Source organism: Neophocaena asiaeorientalis, unplaced genomic scaffold (assembly GCF_003031525.2).
Source record: "Neophocaena asiaeorientalis asiaeorientalis breed wild unplaced genomic scaffold, Neophocaena_asiaeorientalis_V1.1 scaffold39, whole genome shotgun sequence".
In the NCBI taxonomy this organism is placed as follows: Eukaryota; Metazoa; Chordata; class Mammalia; order Artiodactyla; family Phocoenidae; genus Neophocaena; species Neophocaena asiaeorientalis.
Window position 1 is genome coordinate 5,592,290 of NW_020175670.1, and position 23,172 is coordinate 5,615,461.

Sequence of the window (23,172 nt, forward strand, 5' to 3'; positions counted from 1 at the left end):
CTTTCATAGAATTAGATTTGTGGGAACTTCCCTGGTGGCACAGTGGATAAGACTCCGTGCTGCCAATGCAGGGGGCCCAGGTTCGATGTCTGGTCAGGGAACTAGATCCTACATGCATGCCACAACTAAGAGTTCGCATGCCACAACTAAGGAGTCTGTGTGCTGCAACTAAGACCCAGTGCAACCAAATAAATAAATTAAATTAAATTTTAAAAAAGAATCAGATTTGTGTAGTGCTATGTCCTGATGTCATAGAACTACAGCAAGGGACATTAAAAATAATTATATATTAATGCACATCAAAGAATAAATTAATATAAAGGGGATGAGTTACTGTTCTATATTATACACTGAGATGTTTCTGAGAACAGACTATTTTTGACTAAACAGTCCTTCCAAATACCTACGTAGTTCGAATTTACCATAATAAATGCTACTGACAATTATTCAATCATTAAATATAAAGATCAGAGATGTGAAGCCTAGAAAAATGTATGTGTTGTGTATATACAGGGAGTATAGGGAGAAAAGATTTTCCAAAACCCAGAGAGCAAACATTTTGGACTGTGAATTTTAATATAATTTAATCATATAAAAAGTAACTTGAAGTATATGTACAGTTATAAAGATTCTTATATAAACATACAGTATCAGATTGAGGACAAAGACCAAATCCAAATGCTATTAGGATAACAAGATATATCACTTCCATAAATAAAATATCCTGTGATTGCTAAAAATACTTCCATAGCTTTAAGGTAGACTGCAGTGATGAAAACGGAAGCAAAAACAGCCTTTCCCAACATTCTTGATCCAGAACTCCAAATCCTGCTACAATTTGTGCTATGGCAGAGAGTTGCTTAATTATCTTTTTATCAGCATCCCTGTCATACATGTAGCCAGAGCTTTGTTTCTGTATGTTAAATTGTAGTTATATAATTCCTAAGCTTAAATCTTAAATGAACCCATTAGCTACAGGCCAGAATCCAAACTCTTTATCATGACACACAAGGATATTAATAATTTAACCTGAACCAACTCTTCCTTCCTCAATTCTCACCACTCACATCCATAAATCTACCTCTAGTCACACACTGAACTATTTACCACTTTTGCTTACATGCCACATCCATTCCCCTCTTTCTCTACTTTGCTGTTCCTCTGTCTCTCCAGCCAGTATGGTTTGGACTCTGCAATCAGATTACCTGGGTTCAGATTCTGGTTCCACTAATTACTAGCTATGTGACTTTAGACAAGTTACTTAGCTTCTCTAAGCTCTAGGAATTAAGAAGTAGTATCTAACTTATAGAATGGTTGCAAAGATAATTTTGAATGTATTTAAAGTTAAGTTATTCAAGAAACGATAATGATTAATATGCTTATTCTTTTTTTTTTTTTTTTTGGCTGTGTCATGTCTTAGTTGAGGCACACGGGATCTGCATTAAGGCATGCGGGATCTTTCGTTGAGGCATGGCTTCTCTCTAGTTGTGGCGTGCGGGTTTTCTCTTCTCTAGTTGTGGTGTGTGAGCTCCAGAGCGTGTGGGCTCTTTAGTTGTGGCACGCGGGCTTAGTTGCCCCGCGGCATGTGGGATCTTAGTTCCCCGACCAGGGATCGAACCCGTGTCCCCTGCAGTGGAAGGTGGATTCTTTACCACTGGACCACCAGGAAAGTCCAACATGCTCATTCTTTTATTACTAGTATTAATCAAGTACTGCTATCAGACCTGAGCTATAAAGATTAAAAGATAGTTTCTACCCTTAAGTAATTTACAATTAGGTGGTAAAACAGACATACAAACAAATAATTATAGCTCAACATGGTTAATGTTATAAGATACATAGATAAAGAAGAGAGTAAATGTATTGGAAGAAGAACAAAATCAGCCTAAAGGGACTTCCAAGAGGAGAAACCTGAACTATTAAAGGAAAAGCAAGAATTTTCCAGACCACAAGAAGAGAAAAGACATACAGACAGAGGGCAGAGTACCGTAAAAAATGGAGATGTTAAACAGCAAAGCATATTTACAGAGCAATGTTTCCATTTAGAGCAGAAACCTACAGATTTCTATTCTAAGCACCACTTCCCTTCTGGGAATAGAAACTTCCCCTCTTACGAAAAATGTTCCTCTCCTCCTTCCATTCATATAATTTTCTTGGGAGGTGTTCCTAACTGACTCTGTCTCCTTGACTACAGTTGATTGGGAGAGGGTGAGCACTTGACCCAAACCAGAGTCAAGCGAATTTTTGTGTGCAGCAACCGAGAGTCAAGCCAGTCTTTCTAGTTTTCGTGCTGTGTACGATGTAAAGCTCCTGAGTAGTCAGCAGCCAAGTTTCCCATTCTATGAACAGAAGAAAAGATCCAAGAATGAAGGTAAAGCACACAAAGAGGCAGAGACTAGAGTCGAAGAGAGCCCTGATGATACTTGAGCCACAGGATTTAGTTAGTAGAAGCGTAGCCACATCAATGTCTTTCCTGCAAGTCTCATTGTTCAATTCTTCCGTGTGATACCTTACAGTAAAATTTCTCTTTTGTCTAATCTAGTTTGAGTTGGAGTCCTGTGTGTAGTCAAAAAAGAATCCTACCTAATACAAAAAAGGTTTTACTCCGTGTTGGCTTCAAATTTTCAGAAATTTTATCTAACAATGAACAAAATATTTCAAGTTTTTTTTGTTGTTAGTTTGTTTTGCTTTTTGTTTTTGTTTTGTTTTGTTTTGGCCATACCACATGGCTTGTGGAATCTTGGTTCCCTGACCAGGGACTAAACCCAGGCCCTCCGCAGTGAAAGTGCCAAGTCCTAACCACTGGACTGCCAGGGAATTCCCAAAATATCTCAAGTTTTGGAGTGCCATTAGTAATGCCTAACACAAAAGAAATATGGTTCTCTTTAAATATAAATTGAATATTTTCTTAATGCCAAAGGATAATCTTCAGTGAACTGTTTGAATTTCCCATACAAATATAAAAGCAGACATCATACTGACAACTGTTTCAGAATATTCACTAAGTAAGTGAAATGGGCTAAGAGTTTCCAAAGAAGGGGTGGAGAGAATATGAGAGACAAAAACCCATGAACAAGTGTTTAGGGAGCATTTCAGCAAATGAGAAACCCTGGAGCATTATGTGAATGAGAAAACTGAGGAATAGAAGAAAAGGGATATATCCAAGCAAAAGTGATTTATCCCAAAAATCCATGGATGGTTTTAACATTCATAAATCATTCAATGTGAATTACCTTACCACATTAATAGAATAAAGGAGAAAAAGGGCTTCCCTGGTGGCGCAGTGGTTTAGAGTCCACCTGCCGATGCAGGGGACGTGGGTTCGTGCCCCGGTATGGGAGGATCCCGCGTGCCGCGGAGCAGCTGGGCCCGTGGGCCATGGCCGCTGGGCCTGCGCGTCCAGAGCCTATGCTCCGCAACGGGAGAGGCCACAGCGGTGAGAGGCCCGCGTACCCCCCCCAGAAAAAGGGAGAAAAAAATGACCATTTCAGATGCTCACCCCAAAACTCTGATCTGTTTTCTTACTTTAGTAAGACTACAGTTTTCCTCTTGAGATCCTCCTTCCTGCACTGCAGTTGGAAAGTACCTGTAGGTATATAGCCAGGACTATTCTAGGGCTCACCTCATTTGTTTTCATTCTCTCAAGGATCAAAATTCTGTGCTGCTTTTTGTCTAATGTCCAAAATATTTGCCTCATATATTTTGTCCATCTAGCTGCTTACAGGAGGAATATAGCTTGATCCTAGATACTCTGTCATGACTATATAATCACTTTTTTAAAATATCACTTTACCTGCCATGTGGAACAGATTGTGAAAAAGTAAGACTTACAGGCAGGGAAGGAGGACTACTATTGCAGTAGTCCAAGTGACCCATTATAGTGGCTTGGATTTGGACAGTAGGAGTGGAAATGGAAACAAGTAGACACATTCAGCATGTTTTCCAATTGGAGTTACAGAACTTGATGTATTAGGTGTGGTATGGGCACCGGGGAGGGGAGGAAAGAGGAATCAAGGATGATATCTAAGAAGCTGGTGGTGCCTTAATTGTAATGCGGAAGGTTTCAGGACAGTTTTGGGTGGTTTGGGAGGATGGACCACTAAGTCTTTCCTCTCCTGCCTCTCTACTCTTTCACTGCCCATTCCCCAATTCTGCCTCACCAAAGCCCAACAAATTATTTGGCAGAATCAGATTCTTGGGCTAGTGTAAGGCAGGGGGGGAGTAAGAAAGGAAGAAGCTGTGGTCTCCTTTTATTTAACCCAGTCACATAGTATTTAAAATATAGTTGCATTTTGTACAAGGAATGAGTTCTTAAAGACCTTGCATATGTCAAAAATGATAATAGGTGTCATCTTGGATTATATCCCTAAAGCTATGAACAAATGAAGAAAAAGATACAAGTTGGACTAATAAGAACCTGCTATATAAAAAAATAAAAGAAAATTTTTTAAAAAAGATACAAGTTGGTAGAGTGATAAAACACAAGGATCTCTGGAAGAGACAATAACAACAAAGATCAAACAATTTTCATAAGGAGGAAATAATTCTCATTCAATTTCTTGCTAAATAATTACTTCTATCACCTCTTAAAATTAGTCTTCGTCTTCTTGGTAGAAACGTAACGAAAGTATACTTCAAGCTTACAATGATTCTATTTCCCTGGGGACAACAGTGCCCAGCCCCAAGCCACAGATGATCTACAGATGTTGGCCGCTACCATTCTGTCTCAGTTCAGAATTCTGCTCCATTGGCTATGGGGGATTGGCCCAGGGGAATGCACCTGACCTATATGGAGCCAATCAAATTCCCAGGGGAGGGATTATAATTTAGAATTGGGGTTAGAGAGAATAAGTTAGTCTAAGTGAAGAAACTAACAACTGTAACAAGTAAGCTCAAGACGTGGAGTGCAATAGTAGGGTTTTCTCCATGTAGACTAGAGAAGCAGAGAAGGCAGATCTGCAGAGGAAAAGAATGCAGCAGATACTGAGAGAAGCAGAGTTAAAAAGATAGAGACAAAGAAGCAGAGATAAAGGTCCTGACATCTTTCCAGCTCCTGCTTTCATCCTCTTCCTGATTCTCTGAGTTGCATGAGACGTTCCAATACCTTTATAAGAACATTTTCCATTTTGCTCAGGCTAACTGAAGATGGTTTCTATTACTTGAAAGCTGAGACTCTTGATTAAAACCCTTTAGTGTTATCTTTATACATGTATTTTCTCAGCATGATTTTTATCATTATACATGGATTTTTTTCAGTGTTATCTTTATATAAGTATACTGCACTACTGTTCTCTGCAATTCAATCACTAAATACACGCATTTCTCCTATAGCATATTATGAATTGAGTATAGCATGAATTGGGTATGAAATAACTTATTAATGTGGGAATAAGATCTGCATTATATGAAGCTCTATTGGTTTGGGTAGGGGGAAAAACTGCACTGACAGCTTCTTGCCCTGACAAGAATGCAACCAGATGTGTGTCAAGGCAGGAGGTAGCATGGTATGTATTATGGGGAAAGGGAAAAATCTGGAGAATCAGTAACCTAAGACAGTAATATCTTCTGGTTCCTCTGGCCTCCTGAGCCATGACCTTTGCTTGTCCTATTTCCTGCCTGGCTTGCTAACATTCTCAGCTAAAAATCTGCTGCTCATGAAACCACAGTCTGGTCTTTCTTACTTGGTTGGAGCCCTGTGGCTTTCCTAACCTCAGCTCTCATTATGCTCACTGAGACTAAGTTGAGACTTCCATGAACATCTCCTGAGTCCCGACTAAGTCAAACAGAAACTGACAGCAGCTCAGGAAAGCTGAAACTCAGAGCCTGTCCCAGAGCATACTGCCCCACCAACTTTTCTCTAATGTATCTGCACCCATCGAGGGTGCCCATCCTCAGAGGCAGGTTGCCCGGTACTGGTATGGGTGAAGTAGTTGCCCAGAAACCTATGCAGTAATCAGGGGCAAGATCCTTACTTATCTAACACAGAGGGTACATGCATCCGATTGCTTTTGCTTTTCTCCATCTCCAAATTTCTCATGGCTACAACTGACATGAGATATGACTATGTCATATCTTTCATCTTCTAGAGTACTTTAGCCACCACTCACTATCTTAAGTGGAAGGAGTAGTAGCATATAAATGGTTAAATCCTGGGCTCTAGAGTCAGCATTCCTGAATGTGTATTCTGGCTACTCCCCTTTCTAGCTCTATGGCATTAGGCAGGGTCCTTTAACATGTCTGTGCCTCAGTTTTCCCATGTGTAAAAATACAGGTTGGTAACAATATCTACCTCAAAGAGTTGTTATATAAAGAGCTTCTTATAACAATGATTGATACATATTAAGTGTTCAATAAAGGTAAGTTATTACTATAACGCCATTACGTGAGTCCTCTGGTCTCAACCTTCAATACTGTAAGTGAAACTGCTTGAGTTTCCCATAATAATATAAAATGACATATGACAACTGTTGCAGATTATTCACCTGGTAAAAATCTTCCTACAAGATGGCTGTTGTTGCTATATTGTGCTTTCTATTAAGGTTCAACGATGTAATAACAAAAGCCCTAACAACAGTAGCATTTAACACTGATTGACTATCTACTAAGTGTCTGACTCTAAGCTCAGCATTTTATATACATTAGTTTATTTACTTCTCACAACCACCTTTTTAGGTAGATGCTATTATTATCCCCATACTAGGTTTCTGCTGATATTTAGGATAGAAGGAAAACAAATTTAAAACATGTTAGTTTTGTTCTTAACTACTAACATGAAGTTGTAGATCTTTTTTTTCAACTTGGAAGAGTGACAGGTTCTTATCTACTGTTGGAATTTTCTTGTTTGATACATGTTAGATTTTTTTTAAAGAGCTATAAACAAAGCCAGGTAAACAAATAATAGCAGTTTCAAATGAAGTGTAACGTAAGTATGTGCTAAAAATTGTCAGGAATTTTTCATCATTTTCCAAATACTTACAAGTTGGATCCTACAATTCAAGCTTTGAAAAACAACTTGAATTTAAGCAGAATATTTACCCTGTTCAAGATTTGTTTGTAAAGGAACTCAAGAAACTTATCAACTTTTATATTTTTTCTCTATAAAATTTTAACAGTTATCGACACATTATATTGTACACAATTTCACCAGTGAAAATACCAATAATGATTTCATATAAAACATTGTTTTCACCTTTACAATTACCTGTTAAGAAGGTTCTCTACTTCTAGAACTTCCGCTATAGACTCTTCATTATCAGAAAGGAGACGAGCTTGAAATTTTCTATCTTGGAAATCATACAGCATCACAATGATAAGACTGTTCAAATGATCTGGCTACCAAGGGGAAACACACATAAAGAAAAGCATACAAACAATATCTAATAGCAATATTTTCCATTCCATTGTTTTTCATAAGAGAGCAGTCATAAAAATATGACTATTTTTACATAGTCTGGTTGAATTGGGAGATAGAAGAGGACTGCAAAGGGACTTCCCTGGTAGCACAGTGGTTAAGAATCCGCCTGCCAATGCAGGGGACACAGGTTGAGCCTTGGTCTGGGAAGATCCCACATGCCGCGGAGCAACTAAGCCCGTGCACAACTACTAAAGCACGCACTCCTAGAGCCCGTGCTCCACAACAAGAGAAGCCACTGCAATGAGAAGCCCATGCACCACAACAAAGAGTAGCCCCCGCTTGCTGCAACTAGAGTGCCCGTGCACAGCAACAAAGAGCCAACGCAGCCAAAAATAAATAAATAAATACATACATACATAAATAAAAGAAAAAAGAAAAGGACTGCAAACTAGAAAAAAAATCCAATAAAAAATAAACCTCTCAAAAAGGACAATTTTTGGCAGATTCATCAAAATGAAAGGAATAGGATCTATATTAGAAGCCTTAGAAGTATGAGAGTTAAGGACGTGTTTTGAAGAAGTCTCAGCATTAAACAAACTAGTTATTTAAATCTGAAGGCTTTTTAGTACTTTCTAATTAACAACCACGAGACAAGTAATCATGTAAAAGTTATACACTTACTATTATGGTACTTGGGAAGATATAGCTGTCTATTAATATAGTTTCCAAAATATCTTGAACTACAAGACAAGGAAAATGTCTGTTACTGAAAACTCCAAAGCTGAAAATGAAAATTGTGGAATCAAAATACACTTTGGACAATGCTATAAAATACTTTTACTTTCATATCTAAAACATACCTAATTCTTGATAAAGACTCAAATTACAATGACATGATGAAATATTTGTAATCTTTATGAATCCTGGACCCCTGTGACTCAGGCTCCACACAGAATCACAGTCAAAGCAGCATTATCTGAATAGCTCAAGTAGTAATAAAGGAATTCCAATCTTTAATTTATATCCCTTGAAAAACATTAAAGAGGATCTCATTTATAATGTCTTATCCTCTTTATGTTGCATATTGTTGGATTCAATTTGCTAATATTTTATTATACAGGGCACATGAGTCTCCTTTTGTTATAACTACTTAACTATATATATATCATATTACAGATGCTTTAATAAACATAGATTTTTGTTCTGTGTTTATGTTCATGAAGGATATTGGTCTATAATTTTCTTTTCGTAATATCTTTGTCAATGTTGGTATTAGGATTTAAACTCTGGAAGAGTTTGTGTTAAATTGGTGTTATTTCTTACTTAAATATTTGGTAGAACTCACTAGTGACGACATTGATAAGATGACATTTAATCTAAGTCCCAAATGACAAGGAGTTAGCCATGTAAAGATCCGGAAAAAGAGAGCATTCCAGGCAGAGGGATAATTGCAGAGGTACTAAATGAAAACACATGAACACATTTTAAAACCTCCACAGGGCACACGAGTGTTCTTTTGTTATAACTACTTAAGTATATATATCATATAACAAATGCTTTAGTCAGTTAACAGGGAGCTAAGACAGCTTCAATTCATTCAACATTTATGGAACACCTCCTATATACACAATACACACTGAATTTCAGTTTTTATCTGGGGGATGGGAAAACTAAAATGAATTGACAAACTTGGGAGCACAGACTCCGATTTTCATAGGAAATCTTTCAGGTATCACTACCCATATTTTAGCCACCAATTGTGGCTGTATTGTACAAGGCAATATCCCCATTTCACTTACAAGGAAAATGAAGTTTACAGTTTCACACCCTTAGTACTCGCAAACCAATTCCTATCTACTTCACAGTTTCTCAGCATGAGTCCCTTTTTTTGTCACAGAAAATATACTTGTCATAAGAATGAAGGACTTCTAAGATAGCACACCTGCATAGGCTATAGAACTTTGAGCAATGGAGTTGCTGGACTCCTAAAAATAGGAGCAGTAGAATGAAGGAAAAGAAGACAGAACATGATTTTGCCAACACTGCATTTTTTTCCTAGGGCTCCTGTCAAAACTGACAATCTCTGGGCTGTCTCTAATATTGTGCAGAATGCATTGCCTTTATATATCTATAGTTTACAGAACATTCTCACATAGCAATATCAACATTACTTATGTATACTCTAGATAGTGCTTTCTATGTGCTAGACACTGTTCTAAATGCTTTCCATATATTAATTCATTTAACCCTCACAACCCTGTGAATTAGGTACCATCATTATCCCATTTTATAAAGTAGGAAATGAGGCACTGACTGGTTACGTAATATTTTCATAGTCACACAGCAAGAGTCAGATCAGGGACTCAAACCCAGGCAGTCTGGCACCCAAGTGCACGCTCCTCACCACATTATGCTGCCTACCCTCTACTCACTCTTACAACAAACCATACTGGCTAAATAAAACATACTGCTAATGACTGATGTGGGTAATCAGGACTTATTTGAAGATAGCAAACCTCACCTATCCTAGTTCAGCACAATAGCTCCAATTATCCCTAGTGCCCCACTAATTAAAGCCTCTTCTCTTTAGTCTGTTGAAGGGAACTCTTAATCCTCATTCCTCATGTTTCCAATGCAGAAGGCCTTCCCTAGAGAAACACCCTTGGACTCTCTCCCTACCCCTTACTTATCACTCCATGTGAAAAGAAAATTGAGTTTATTTAATTAGTGAATTTGGAAGAATGAACAGGGGCATATATCACTCCCTCCCCCTTCCAGTCTTTGTCTGCCAGTGTTTCTGCAGGAGGTGGGCATGCATTCCAGACTGCTCTTTGCCACGTGCCTTGCATGAGTTGGGTGGAGGAATCTGCAATTCTTCAGCTGTGTCTAGATTAGACGGTAAGTTCTAATTCAGGAATAAAGTATTTGCAAGCCTGCTTGACTGAAGATCTAAAGCCATGTCCCCAGACATCTTTTTTTTTTTTCTCTCCATGGGTTCCAAACTCAAGTGTAAAAGGAAGAGTGCTATTTATTGGACCCCTAAAACTCACACAGTCTGTCTGATCATCCCTCCCGTTCTGGAAGAAAGATGGAAGATATTTCTTCTTTTGACTCTCCCCTAGGTTCTCCTTCTCTATTTTTATTGTGTTCATAGAGTTTCCTTCAAATGATCCACTTTGTATAACTCACTTCTAGAACTTTCATTTCAAGGATGCCAAGGCTGAGAGGGATCAAGAAGGTGGAGTAGGAAGATGTGGAGCTCACCTCTCCCCCAAAAGAGTTCAAAATTACTTCTACATGTGGAACAATTTTCAGGGAAAACTAACTGGAAACTGGCAGAAGAACAAAGGCAGCAAGAAACAGCTCCACGTAACCAGGCAGAGACAGAAAAAAAAAAAAAAGCATCAGGTTGGGAACTGAGCCCCCAGGAGTGACCTCTGTAAGGAAGAGAAGGTCCACACAGGTGGACCCTCGCCCTGGGGAGTAAGCAGGTCGAACCACAATCTGGTCATCCCAGTCCTGGGGTCCTGCGTAGAGGAGACAGGCCCCCTTGTCTGCTGAGAAATCCACTGGGACAGACAGAGGGCTGGAGAAGCCTAGGCTCTACACGTGAGGAGTGACCACATGCTGGCTTGCTGAGAACCAGGGCAAAGAGAGCCTTGCACTGGCAACTGCCGCCTTGCCCCACTTCCCAATCCAAAGGGGCAAACACCCTGGCCCCATTCACTCCACACCACAGCCGGGCATGAAATCTGGGCAGAGACTCAGTGTAGCTGCACAGAGACAGACCGGGGCACCTGGGCTGTGATCCGGGTGGAGCCACAGCGGCCACTGTCAGCATGCATGTGAGGTAGCGCCACAGGAGCCTGCAGTGGCTAAGTGCTGAATCTTGGGCATATAGGCCCTAGGAGAGAACTCAATCTAGCTACCGCAGAGATAGCTGGGAGGTCCTGGTGCGTGGTGTGGATGGAATGGTGACAACCACTGTCAGCAAGCTCAGGAGTAGCAGTGGTTAGTCTCCTAGCAAGAATACCCCAGTGTGCCCACACCACACCGCAGCTTAGCACTAGATATGGGGCAGACAGTTCCTGGGAGTCTGCCACAGAGGCAGCCCAGACCTCAGGCAGCAGCGCAGTCACCTCAATTCCTGCAGCCACAACACCCCGACCCTCAGCCCCAGCCTACTCCACACCACAGCCTTTAACTAGATCTGAGACAAAACAGATAAAGGGACACAACCCTGGGCTGCTTCTGAGTGGAACTATGGATGCCTACACAGGCAGCACACAGGTGCTCTGTGACCATGTGGGCGTCACTTGCTTCAGAAATCACCTCCTTTGGGGCACAGCATGTACTCAAGGGCAATGGAGTCCGACTGAACCCAACCTTCAAGCCTTCCACCCCAACAACTGGGGAGCAGACCCTGCCCCTGACAGGGCAGTGACAGCCACGGAGCAGAGAGAAAGCCCTGCCTCACATCCAGTACAGGCTCTGGACACCAGAATACCAGCCACACTCCCATCAAGGGGATAATGGCCAGCACACCCTGAGGAAAGATGCGGCTGAAGTCCATACCAAAACCAGCCACTGTGCCAAAAACACTGGACACACACAATCTATGCAGGGACACTCCCACATAAAAACACCCTTCAAGACCACCGTAGATAACTGTTCCTCCTAAATTCATAGAGACAGAGAAAGTTACGTAAAACAAAAAGGCAGAGGAACTACTCCCAATTAAAAGAACAAGAGAAATCCCCTGAAAGAACAGATAATAAAACAGAGTTCATGGGCTTCCCTGGTGGCACAGTGGTTGAGAATCTGCCTGCTAATGCAGGGGACACGGGTTCGAGCCCTGGTCTGGGAGGATCTCACATGCCACGGAGCAACTAGGCCCGTGAGCCACAACTACTGAGCCTGCGCGTCTGGAGCCTGTGCTCCGCAACAAGAGAGGCCGTGACAGTGAGAGGCCTGCGCACCGCGATGAAGAATGGACCCCGCTTGCCACAACTAGAGAAAGCCCTCGCACAGAAATGAAGACCCAACACAGCAAAAATAAATTAATTAATAAACTCCTACCCCCAACATCTTCTAAAAAAAAAAAAAAAGAGCTCACTAGTTTACTAGACCCTGAGTTCAAAAAGGAGATAATAAAAATTCTAACTGATTTAAGAAAGAGTATCGATAGAAATGCACATCACTAGAGGAATGAGGAACTAGAAGCTATAAAGATGAACCAATCAAAAATAGACAATTCAATTGCTGAGATTAAAAACCAATCTAGAAGCAATGAAGAGCAGACTAAATGCCACAGAAGAATGAATAAGTGACCTGGAAGATAGCAAAATGGAAATCACTAAATCAGAAGAGCAGACAGAAAGACAATGAAAAAAAAAATGATATCAACATACGAGATTTATGAGATAATACAAAACGTGCCAACGGATGCCTAATAGGTGTTCCAGAAGGGAAAGAGAAAGAGAATTGAAAGTGTAATTGAAGAAATTATGGCTGAAAACTTCCCAAACCTAAACAAGGAAACAGATCTCAGGTACAGGAAGCACAGAAGGTCCCAAATAAGATGAACCCAAAGAGACCCACACCAAGACATATCATAATTAAAATGACAAATTTATTTTATTTTATTTTATTTGGCCACACCACACCGCTTGCAGGATTTCAGTTCCCTGACCAGGGATCAAACCCGGGCCACAGCAGTGAAAGTGCCAAGTCCTAACCACTGGACCACCAGGGAATTCCCTAAAATGACATTTAAAAATAAAGAAAGGATTCTAAGGGCAGCAAGAGAAAAACAAAGAGTCAGTTACAAGGGAACCCCCATATGGCTATCAGCAGATTTCTCTGCAGAAAACTTTGCAGTCCAGAAAGGAGTGGCATTACATATTCAAAGTCCTGAAAAGGAAAACATGCAACCTAGGATACTCTACCCAGCAAGATTATCATTTAGAACAGAAGAAGAGAAAATTTCTTAGACAAGCAAAAACTAAAAGAACTCAGCAATATTAAACCTACCCTAAAAGAAATATTAAAGGATATTCTCTAAATAGAAAAGAAGCAAGAAACTATAGGAAAGGGAAAATCACAATAGGAAAGGCAAATATATAAAAGGATGGAAGATCACTTAAGGCAGTACACAGATTAAAAAACAATCAAAAAATTGTAAAAGCAATTATAACTACAACTAACAGTAAAAAAATATTCATGAAGATGTAAAATAGGACAGCAAAATCACAAAATGTGGGTGAGGGGAGTATAAAAATATAGATCATTTAGAATGTGTTTGAAGTTGAATGACTATCAGTTTAAAGCCAGTAGACACAGCTGTGAGTTAACATACTTGAACATACTTGAAACTACAGTATATTTTAAATTTGTGGTTACTCCATGGTAACCACAAATTTAAAATATACTGTAGTTTCACAAGAACCAAAAAGAAAGTAACTCAAGCGTACTACAAAAGAAAATTATCAAACCACAAAAGGAAAAATAAAGAACTATAAAAACAACTGAAAAACAAGGGTTAAACGGCAATAAGTACATACTTATCAATAATTACCTTAAATGTCAATGGACTAAATGCTCCAATCAAAAGACACAGCGTGGCAGATTGGATGAAGAAACAAAAACAAAAAACAAGAACCCGTAGTGTGCTGCCTACAAGAGACTTCCTTCAGGGTGAAAGACACACAGACTGAAAGTCAGGGGATGAAAATAGATAGCTCATGCAAATGGAAACACAAAGAAAGTGGGGGTAGCAATATTCACATCAGACAAAATAGACTTTAAAACAAAGTCCATAAAGAAAGACAAAGAAGGGCATTATATAATGATAAAGAGATCAATACAAGAAGATAATATGCTCGTTAACATATAATCCTCCAATACAGCAGCACCTAAACATATAAAAGAAACACTAACAGACATAAAGGGAGAAACTGACAACAATAGTAGCCAACCTTAACACCCCTTTGACATCAATGGACAGATCATCCAGACAAAACATAGGTAAGGCAACAGAGGTTCTAAATGACACAATCAGTTGAACTTATTTGATATCTACAGAATACTACATCCAAAAACACCAGAATACAGATTCTTTTCAAGGGCACATGAAATGTTCTCTAGGACAGACCACATACTAGGTCATAAAACAAGCCTCAACAAATTTAAAAGGACAGAAATTATTTGAAACATCTTATCTGACCACAACAGTATGAAACCAGAAATCAACCACAGAAAGAAAAACAGGAAAAGAATGAACACATGGAGACTAAACAACATGCTACTAAGAAACCAATGGGTCAACAATGAAATCAAAGAGAAATCAGGAAATGCCTGAAGACAAGTGAAAATGAAAACACAACCTTATGAAATCTATGGGATGCTGCCAAAGCAGATCTAAGACCAACATTCACAATGAATCAGGCCTTTCTCAAGATACAAGAAAAATCTCAAATAAATAACCTAACCAACCACCTAAAAGAATTAGAAAAAGAAGGACAAACAAAACCTAAAGTCATCAGAAGGAAGGAAATAATAAAGATCACAAAAGAAATAAATACAGATCAAGAAAACAACAGAGGGGGCTTCCCTGGTGGCGCAGGGAAGGTTGAGAGTCCGCCTGCCGATGCAGGGGACATGGGTTCGTGCCCCCGTCCAGGAAGATCCCACATGCCGCGGAGCAGCTAGGCCCGTGAGCCATGGCTGCTGAGCCTGCGTGTCTGGAGCCTGTGCTCCACAATGGGAGAGGCCACAACAGTGAGAGGCCCGCGTACTGCAAAAAAAAATAATAATAAATAAAAAAAAAAAAAAAAAAGAAAACAACAGAGGGACTTCCCTGGTGGAACAGTGGTTAAGAATCTGCCTGCCAGTGCAGGGGACATGGGTTTGATCCCTGGTCCAGGAAGATCCCACATGCCGCAGAGCAACTAAGCCTGTGCACCACAACTACTGAAGCTTGTGTGCCCTAGAGCCTGCATGCCACAACTACTGAGCCCATACACTGCAACTACTGAAACCCACGTGCTCTAGGGCCCGCATGCCACAAGTACTGAGCCCGCGTGTGCAACTACTGAAGCCCGTGCTCCTAGAGCCCTTGCTCCACAACAAGAGAAGCCACTGCAATGAGAAGCCCATGCGCCACAACAAAGAGCAGCCCCTGCTCGCTGCAACTAGAGAAAGCCCACGTGCAACAACAAAGACCCAACACAGCCAAAAATAAATTTTAAAAAATAATAAAATAAAAAAATAAAATAAAGTAAAATAGAAAACAACAGAAAAGATCAATAAAACCAAGAGCTGTTTTTTGGAGAAAGATAAATTCAACAAACCTCTAGCCAGGTTCAACATGAAGAAAAGAGAGAAAACCCAAATAAACAAAATAAGAAATGAAAGAGGAGAAGTAACAGCTGATACAGAAATACAAAAAAATCATAATACTATGAACAGTTATATGCCAACAAATTTGACAACCTAGAAGAAATGGACAGTTTCTAAAAACGTAAGACTTACAAGAACTGAGTCCAGAAGAAACAGATAATTTGAACAGAACAATCACCAGACGTGAAATAGAATTAGTAATTTAAAAAAAAAACTCCCTGCAAACAAAAGTCCAGGAGCAGACGGCTTCACTAGGGAATTCTACCAAACATACAATAAAGAAATTATACTGATCCTTCTCAAAATATTCCAAAAAACTGAAGAGAACGGAACACTGTGAAATTCATTCTATGAAGCCACCATCACTCTGATACCAAAACCAGACAAAGAAACTGCAAAAAAAAAAGGAAATTATAGGCTAATATCTTTAATGAATATAGATGCAGAAATCTTCAAAAAAATATTAGCAAACTGAATCCAACAATACATAAAAAGGATCATACATCATGACCAAGTGGGATTCATTCTAGGGTCGTAAGGATAGTTCAACATATGCAAATCAATCAGTGTGATACACCACATTAACAAAAGGAAAGACAAAACCACAAGATCATCTCAAAAGATGCAGGAAAGCATCTCATAAAATTTGACATTATTCCTAATAAAAACTCTCACCAAAGTGGGTACAGAGGGAACATATCTCAACATAATAAAAGCCATTTATGACAAACCCACAGCCAACATAATACTCAACACTGAAAAGCTGAATGCCTTCCCACTAAATTCTGGAACAAGACAAGGATGCCCACCCTCACCACTTCTACTCAACATAGTACTGGAAGTCCTAGCCCCAACAATCAGATAAGAAAAAGAAATAAAAGGTATCCAAATTGGAAGGGAAGAGGTAAAACTTACACTCTTTGGAGATGACATGATACTCTATATAGAGAATCCTAAAATCTTCACACAAAAACTACTAGAACTAATAAATGAATTCAGCAAGGTAGCAGGATACAAGATTAATATACAGAAATCTGTTGGATTTCTTTACACTAACAATGAAAGAGAAAATTTTAAAAGTTATATTGTTTATTGCATCATAAAAAAGAAACAAAACCCTAGGAATAAACTTAACCAAGGAGGTGAAAGACCTATACACTGAAAATTATAAAACACTGATAAAGGAAATTGAAGATGATTCAAAAAAATGGAAAGGTAGTCCATGCTCTTGGATTGGAAGAATTAATATTGCTAAAGTGAAGCACTCTACAGATTTAATGCAATCACTATCAAAATACCCATGACATTTTTCAAGAACTAGAACAAATAATCCTAAAATGGATATGGAACCACAAAAGGCCCAGAACTGCCAAAGCAATCCTAAGGCAAAAGAACAAAGCTGGAGGTATAACCCTTCCAGACTTTAGACTATACTACAAAGCTACAGTAATCAAAACAGTGTGGTATTGGCACAAAAACAGACATATAGATCAATGGAACAGTATAGAGAGCCCAGAAATAAATCCACATACCTATGGTCAACTAATCTATGACAAAAGAGGCAAGAATATACAATGGAGAAAAGACAGCCTCTTCAGCAAGTGGTGTTGGGAAAACTGGACAGCCACCTGTATCAATGAAATTACAACATTCCCTCACACCATCCATAAAAATAAGTTTGAAATGGCTTCTATTACTAAATATAAGACATGACACCATAAAACTCCTACAAGAGAACATAGGCAAAATATTCTTGGACATAAATCATAGCAATATTTTCTTAGGTCAGTCTCCCAAGGCAATAGGAAAAAAAAGCAAAAATAAATAAATGGGACCTAATCAAACTTAAAAGCTTTGAAACAGCAAAGGAAACCATCCACAAAACAAAAAGACAACCTATGGAATGGGAGAAAATTATCTGTAAACAATGCTACCAACAAGGGCTTCATATTCAAAATATACAAACAGCTCATACAACTCAGTACCAAAAAAACAAACAATCCAATCACAAAGTGGGCAGAAGACCTAAGTAGACATTTCTCCAAAGAAGATATACAGATGGCCATCAGGCACATGAAAAGACGCTCAACATCACTGATTATTACAGAAATGCAAGTCAAAACCACAACGAGCTATCACCTCACACCAGTCAGAATGACTATCATCAAAAAGTCTACACATAATAAATGCTGGAGAGGGTGTGGAGAAAAGGGAACCCTTGTACACTATTGGTGGGAATGTATATCGTTGTAGCCACTATGGAAAACCATATGCAGGTTCCTTAATAAAACAAAAAATAGATCCATATCATCCAGCAATCCCACTCCTGGGTATATATCCAGAAAAGATGAAAACTCTAATTCAAAAAGATACACGCACTCCAATGTTCATAGCAGCACTATTTATAATAGCCAAGACATGGAAACAACCCAAGTGCCCATCAACAGATGATTGGCTTAAGATGCGGTGTATATATATATATACAATGGGATGTTACTCAGCCATAAAAAAAGAATGAAATATTGCCATTTGCAGCAACATGGATGGACCTAGAGAACATTATACTTAGTGAAGTCAGACAGAGAAAGACAAATACTATCTGATATCACTTACACGTGGAATCTAAAAACAATACAAATGAATCTATATATAAAACAGAAACAGACTCACAGACAAAGAAAACAAACTTATGATTACTAAAGGGAAAAGGGAGAAAAGGAGGGACAAATTAGGAGTATGGGATTAACAGGTACAAACTACTATACATAAAATAGATAAGCAACAAAGATTTACTGTATAGCACAGGAAACTATATTCAATATCTTGTAATAAGCTGTAATAGTATATAATCTGAAAAAAAATAACTGAATCACTTAGCTATAACCTGAAACTAACAGAGTATTGTAATTCAACTATACTTCAGTTAAAAAAAAAAGAATGCCAAGGCCCTCTTATAATTATAAATATAGGTACATGGGGTTTTTGTATCTGTGGAAGGAGGGAAACTTGACAGCCTTCATAGATGTTGTCATACATTGTTGCTGGGAGAATTAAGCACTGTCCGTAAGACTCCTTTGAGAAAGGACAATAGAAAGCTGTACCTGGTCTCTTCTGGACTTTGTCCTGTGTATATTTTTCTGGTGCTGATCTTAATCTTTATCCTTTCATTGTAGTAAACTGTAACCATGAGTATAACAGCTTTACTGAGCTCTGTGAGTCCTTCTAGTGAATCATTGAACTTGAGGGTGGTCTTGGGGATCCCTGACTACACATACTTATTCCCAAAGCCATAACCAGACCATATATTAAGTATTTGCTAGGTTTTTCACTGACGGGTTACATGATTTTGAAATGACCAAGTTAATGCCACAGCCAGTTCCTCGGACTGAGAGGTCATCAAATACTATTTACAACTAGAGAGGGTGGAGACAGAATTAAGCCAGGAATAAGATCAACAATTTCAGGAACATCTCTTTCCTCAATTTTTTTTCTTAATGGGTTGTTCATTAATTTTTTTTTTAAGAAATCGTTTCGCCAGTTTTTCTTCTGTTTTAATATTTAATAGTCCTTGAAACCTCCAGAGATACTTTTAAAAAATAAATTAGCTGCTAGGACTCTACTTCTTTGACATAAGTCAAACTTAATAGGAATAGGTTACTCTTCATTACCTTCTTTAGCAGAAAATTGACCTTGCAGTTATTTAGCAGAGTGAGACTAGTGGTGGTCATTTCAACAAACGTGATTCTGAGCCCTTTAAACCTTTAAAAGATTAATCAGAAAAATATACTCTCTGCTTTGAAATACCTTATACACAAAGGACATCAACAAAAGGGCAAATAATAAAACTGGAATACATAAAACACAACCAAAAAAATACACTTAACATTTGTATAGATTTTTTTCTTCATACTTCCTTAAAAAGATATGGTAATATGATCCAATTATCTGTTCACAAATTCACAAACAAAAGAGACCATTACCCAAGCTCTCTTTAGTTTGTACATTAACCTTTTCAGCTTTACTGCTCCTATAAAACCTCAGAGAAGAAATCCTCAGTTTTCTTTCCTGAACCACGATTCCCTGAACCGATACTGTATAAGCCAGATGTGAGTTTACAAAATATTACATGTGAAAGTATTGATAGAACACTGATAATACAAAAGACAAAAGTAAAATGCATAAGAGTCTCCAATATTTTAAAGCAAAATATCAGGTTCTTAATTATCGTGGAAACCCACTGAACTTAGGAATTCTAGTTTTATTCCATTTGAACATTCAGAAATTATTCAGATGATAACTTAAAGCAAGATATTATTATCATTAAGAAGAAAATAATAGTTGTACCAAGTAAACAACCAAAGCCATCTCATCTTAGAATTTGAACTTATAAAAATGAACATTTCAAGGAAAAGTAGGTTTATAAATGTCTACGACAATAATTTATCTAAATGGGAATTTCTAGCTTATTAAAAAATGTCAGTCACAAGACCCTTTCATAAAACAGAAATATAGATCAAGAGAAAGAAAAAGATAATCTACCATACACATCACTATAGCATGACCATCTAGTCAATGCATTAATTTTACAAAGAATAATTTCAGGCTTTTATAATTGATTTCTAAAGGTAAGATTCAATATTCTTATCGGGGGGAAAAAATTGTCTATAATAGAATTTTGGCATTACCATTAAAATATCAACTAATCAACATAAATGCCTAGTCTGCATTTCATTGTTGCAAGGAGAAAATGTTCAAATGTCCACCTGACTCATGATTTAAAGTACAACACTCTGGTTGGTCTTTAAATCTGCATTTTAAAAAGGAAGAGGAGGGAAGGGATGAAATAGAATCTGAAAGATTAAACTGGAGGAGGGAAAAATGGCTAAGATAGATTTTAAAAGAAAAAAAAAGGTCACAAGCAGAAAATAAAGAAATGAAACCCAAAGAGTAGTTGCCTCTTAACATCATATAAATTTTTCTCTGTGATGGCAAATTCCTGGCTTCAGAGTTGAACTACCTCATTTCTGAAGACAACCAAAAATATACATTCGTATCTGAGTAATTAATGGGACATTTTAATTCACTGAACAATTGTTAACTGCCTCTGTGCAAGGATGTACAAGGCCCAGTAAGTACTACCACTAAGGAAATATATGCAAATGAGTGATGCCCTTTCTGGGTGTCTCTAAGAAGCTCATCATTTCAGCCAGGCTGCTAATACTCCAAACATTTCTGGAACTTTCTTTGGAATACTCAGTACCCAAACCAATATAAACTTTATAGTTTATATTGTATTATAGTTTATAGCTAGTACAGAAACATGTCTCCAGGCCCTTTGACTGCTCTCACAGTAAAAATATTTGATTCTATACTGGAGTCAACTCCATACTCAGAAGTTGATCATTACCCACCATTGAGGAAATCTGCAATATTACACCTCAAATCCTGGCAGCAAGTTAGAAAGGGGACTTTTACAAAAATTTGAAAAAATAAATTTACAAGCTTCCAAAATTAAAGCGAATGGCAGTGATTCGGATCATCTTAACTTGATTTAATTTTGACCCATCTAAGGACAAGGCACGGTTCTAGGCACGGGGAAATCTGCAGAGAAAAAAACGTTTCTGGCCTGAAAGAGCTTGTTGTACAGGGAAACTCTCCTAATGCCCGGACATTTGCAACTGACCAAAGATATTCATAAGCCTAAAAACAAAACCTGGTGTGTGCATGAGGGGGCAGGAAGGGGGACTGCACTCCACAAATTCTCTCATTATTTTCCGTTAGTGCTGTCAAAACGGGTACTACTCACACTTCAGGGCACTGAAAGCCAGCTCATAGGACAAACGCTGAAAGGATTCATCCTCAGACTCGGTGGAGGACGGCAGGGGCTCATTCCCATACTTTATTAAGACTTTCTCTGGTGACTTTTCGAATCGAATGCCCTGAAAAATGTTCGCTGCCATAATGTAAACGGAGTCCGGATAGCCAGTTTTTTCGAGAAAACCAGTTGAGGTTTTTTCGCTGTATGCTGTGTCCCCTGACAGCGCCAGGGAAGAGAGTTGGAGATAAGAGAGTTGGGAGATCTCCTCGGTATTTTCTTCCGAAAACTCCTCTTCACTGGCGGAGTCAAGCATGTTTGCCCCTTCACTGTAGTAACTCAAGCTTGAATTACAATTCAGATGTCCCAGGAAATGGTTTTCCTTGTACCTTAAGCATCGTCTCTGAAAAGAAAAGATTATCTCGGTAAATCACTATTTCTGCAGGACCACATTTGGTGGCCCACCTAGTGTGGCCCTAAAGACCAAGAGGTGGCATTTACTTGGCCGACCCGAGCATCCCATACTTCGAGCCGGGCAAGTCCCAACGAAACCTCCACACACTCACAAAGGGAGAAAGGTGGAGACGGCTCTCAATCGCCTCCGAAGCGACGGGACTTTTACCGAGGCCCGTTTGGGAGCGTCTGCGGTCCCTCGGGCGCTCCTTTCACTGGCTCCCGCGAGCCCTCCCTCACCCCAGAGGGCGGAGGTTCCCCGGGGCTTTGGGGACAGAGACGCCGCAGCCGCAAGCACTTCGGGCACCTGTGGCTGGTGCCTGAAACAGCGCCCTCGGGAGCCCCGGACTGCGGGGCTGCGGCGGCGACCCGCGCCGGCAGTTTGGCTCAAATGAGCCTCTCCCACCCGCCAGGGTCTGGGCAGGGGGGTCGCGACCCCGGCTCTCGCTTCGCTCCGGTTCCCGGAGGGAGGACCCGCCTCAGGGCTTCGCCCGCCCGTGCGCTGTCGCGCTTGACGGACGCGGCTGCGGAGCACAGTGGAGGGCGAGGCTGGTGAACCAGTCGACTCAGGCCGCGGAAAGGTAGGCCTCCCCCGCCTGTAGCAGTCCGCCGGCCCAGGACTCGGGTCTCCTTGGCAACCAAGGTGGGGGAGGGAACGCCGCCGGAGGGAAGGGCAGTTCCCGCGGGATTTGGCTAGAGCCTACTTTTTCTCAGCGAGTTGCTCTTACTCCCTCGTCCCGGGACGCTTGTGTCAGCCCTTCGTGGAGTTGAAGGCCCATGCACAGTTGGACCGCGCCATCCTGAGCGTCCTCGACTTCCCCAGATTCACAGGTGGCCCCTTTTCCCCAACACGTCCCCTGCGGTCTCCTTGAAAGCAAGAATTTTGTATCGCTGACAACACCCAGTTTAGCGGGGGCGCAGGAAATGTTAAAACAGAAGAGTGGGGCTTCCCTGGTGGCGCAGTGGTTGAGAGTCCGCCTGCAGATGCAGGGGACACGGGTTCGTGCCCCGGCCCGGGAAGATCCCATATGCCGCGGAGCGGCTAGGCCCGTGAGTCATGGCCGCTGAGCCTGCGCGTCCGGAGTCTGTACTCCGCAACGGGAGAGGCCACAGCAGTGAGAGGCCCGCGTACCGCAAAAAAAAAAAAAAA

The 23,172-nt window shown here is 39.8% G+C and overlaps 1 protein-coding gene across 1 annotated transcript in view; it reads right to left on the bottom strand.

The window, feature by feature from the left end:
• NSUN7 (NOP2/Sun RNA methyltransferase family member 7) overlaps window positions 1–22,201 on the bottom strand; it is a 62,088-nt gene extending 39,887 nt beyond the window's left edge. The window contains exons 1-4 of the mRNA XM_024731722.1: window positions 22,136–22,201; window positions 21,561–21,972; window positions 8,036–8,094; window positions 7,202–7,332 (exon numbers count right to left, since the gene is read on the bottom strand). Of these exons, the coding sequence (XP_024587490.1) occupies window positions 7,202–7,332; window positions 8,036–8,094; window positions 21,561–21,885 (515 nt within the window). The 5' untranslated portion in view covers window positions 21,886–21,972; window positions 22,136–22,201. The remainder of the gene's footprint in view (window positions 1–7,201; window positions 7,333–8,035; window positions 8,095–21,560; window positions 21,973–22,135) is intronic.
• Between the last annotated feature and the right edge of the window lie 971 nt (window positions 22,202–23,172).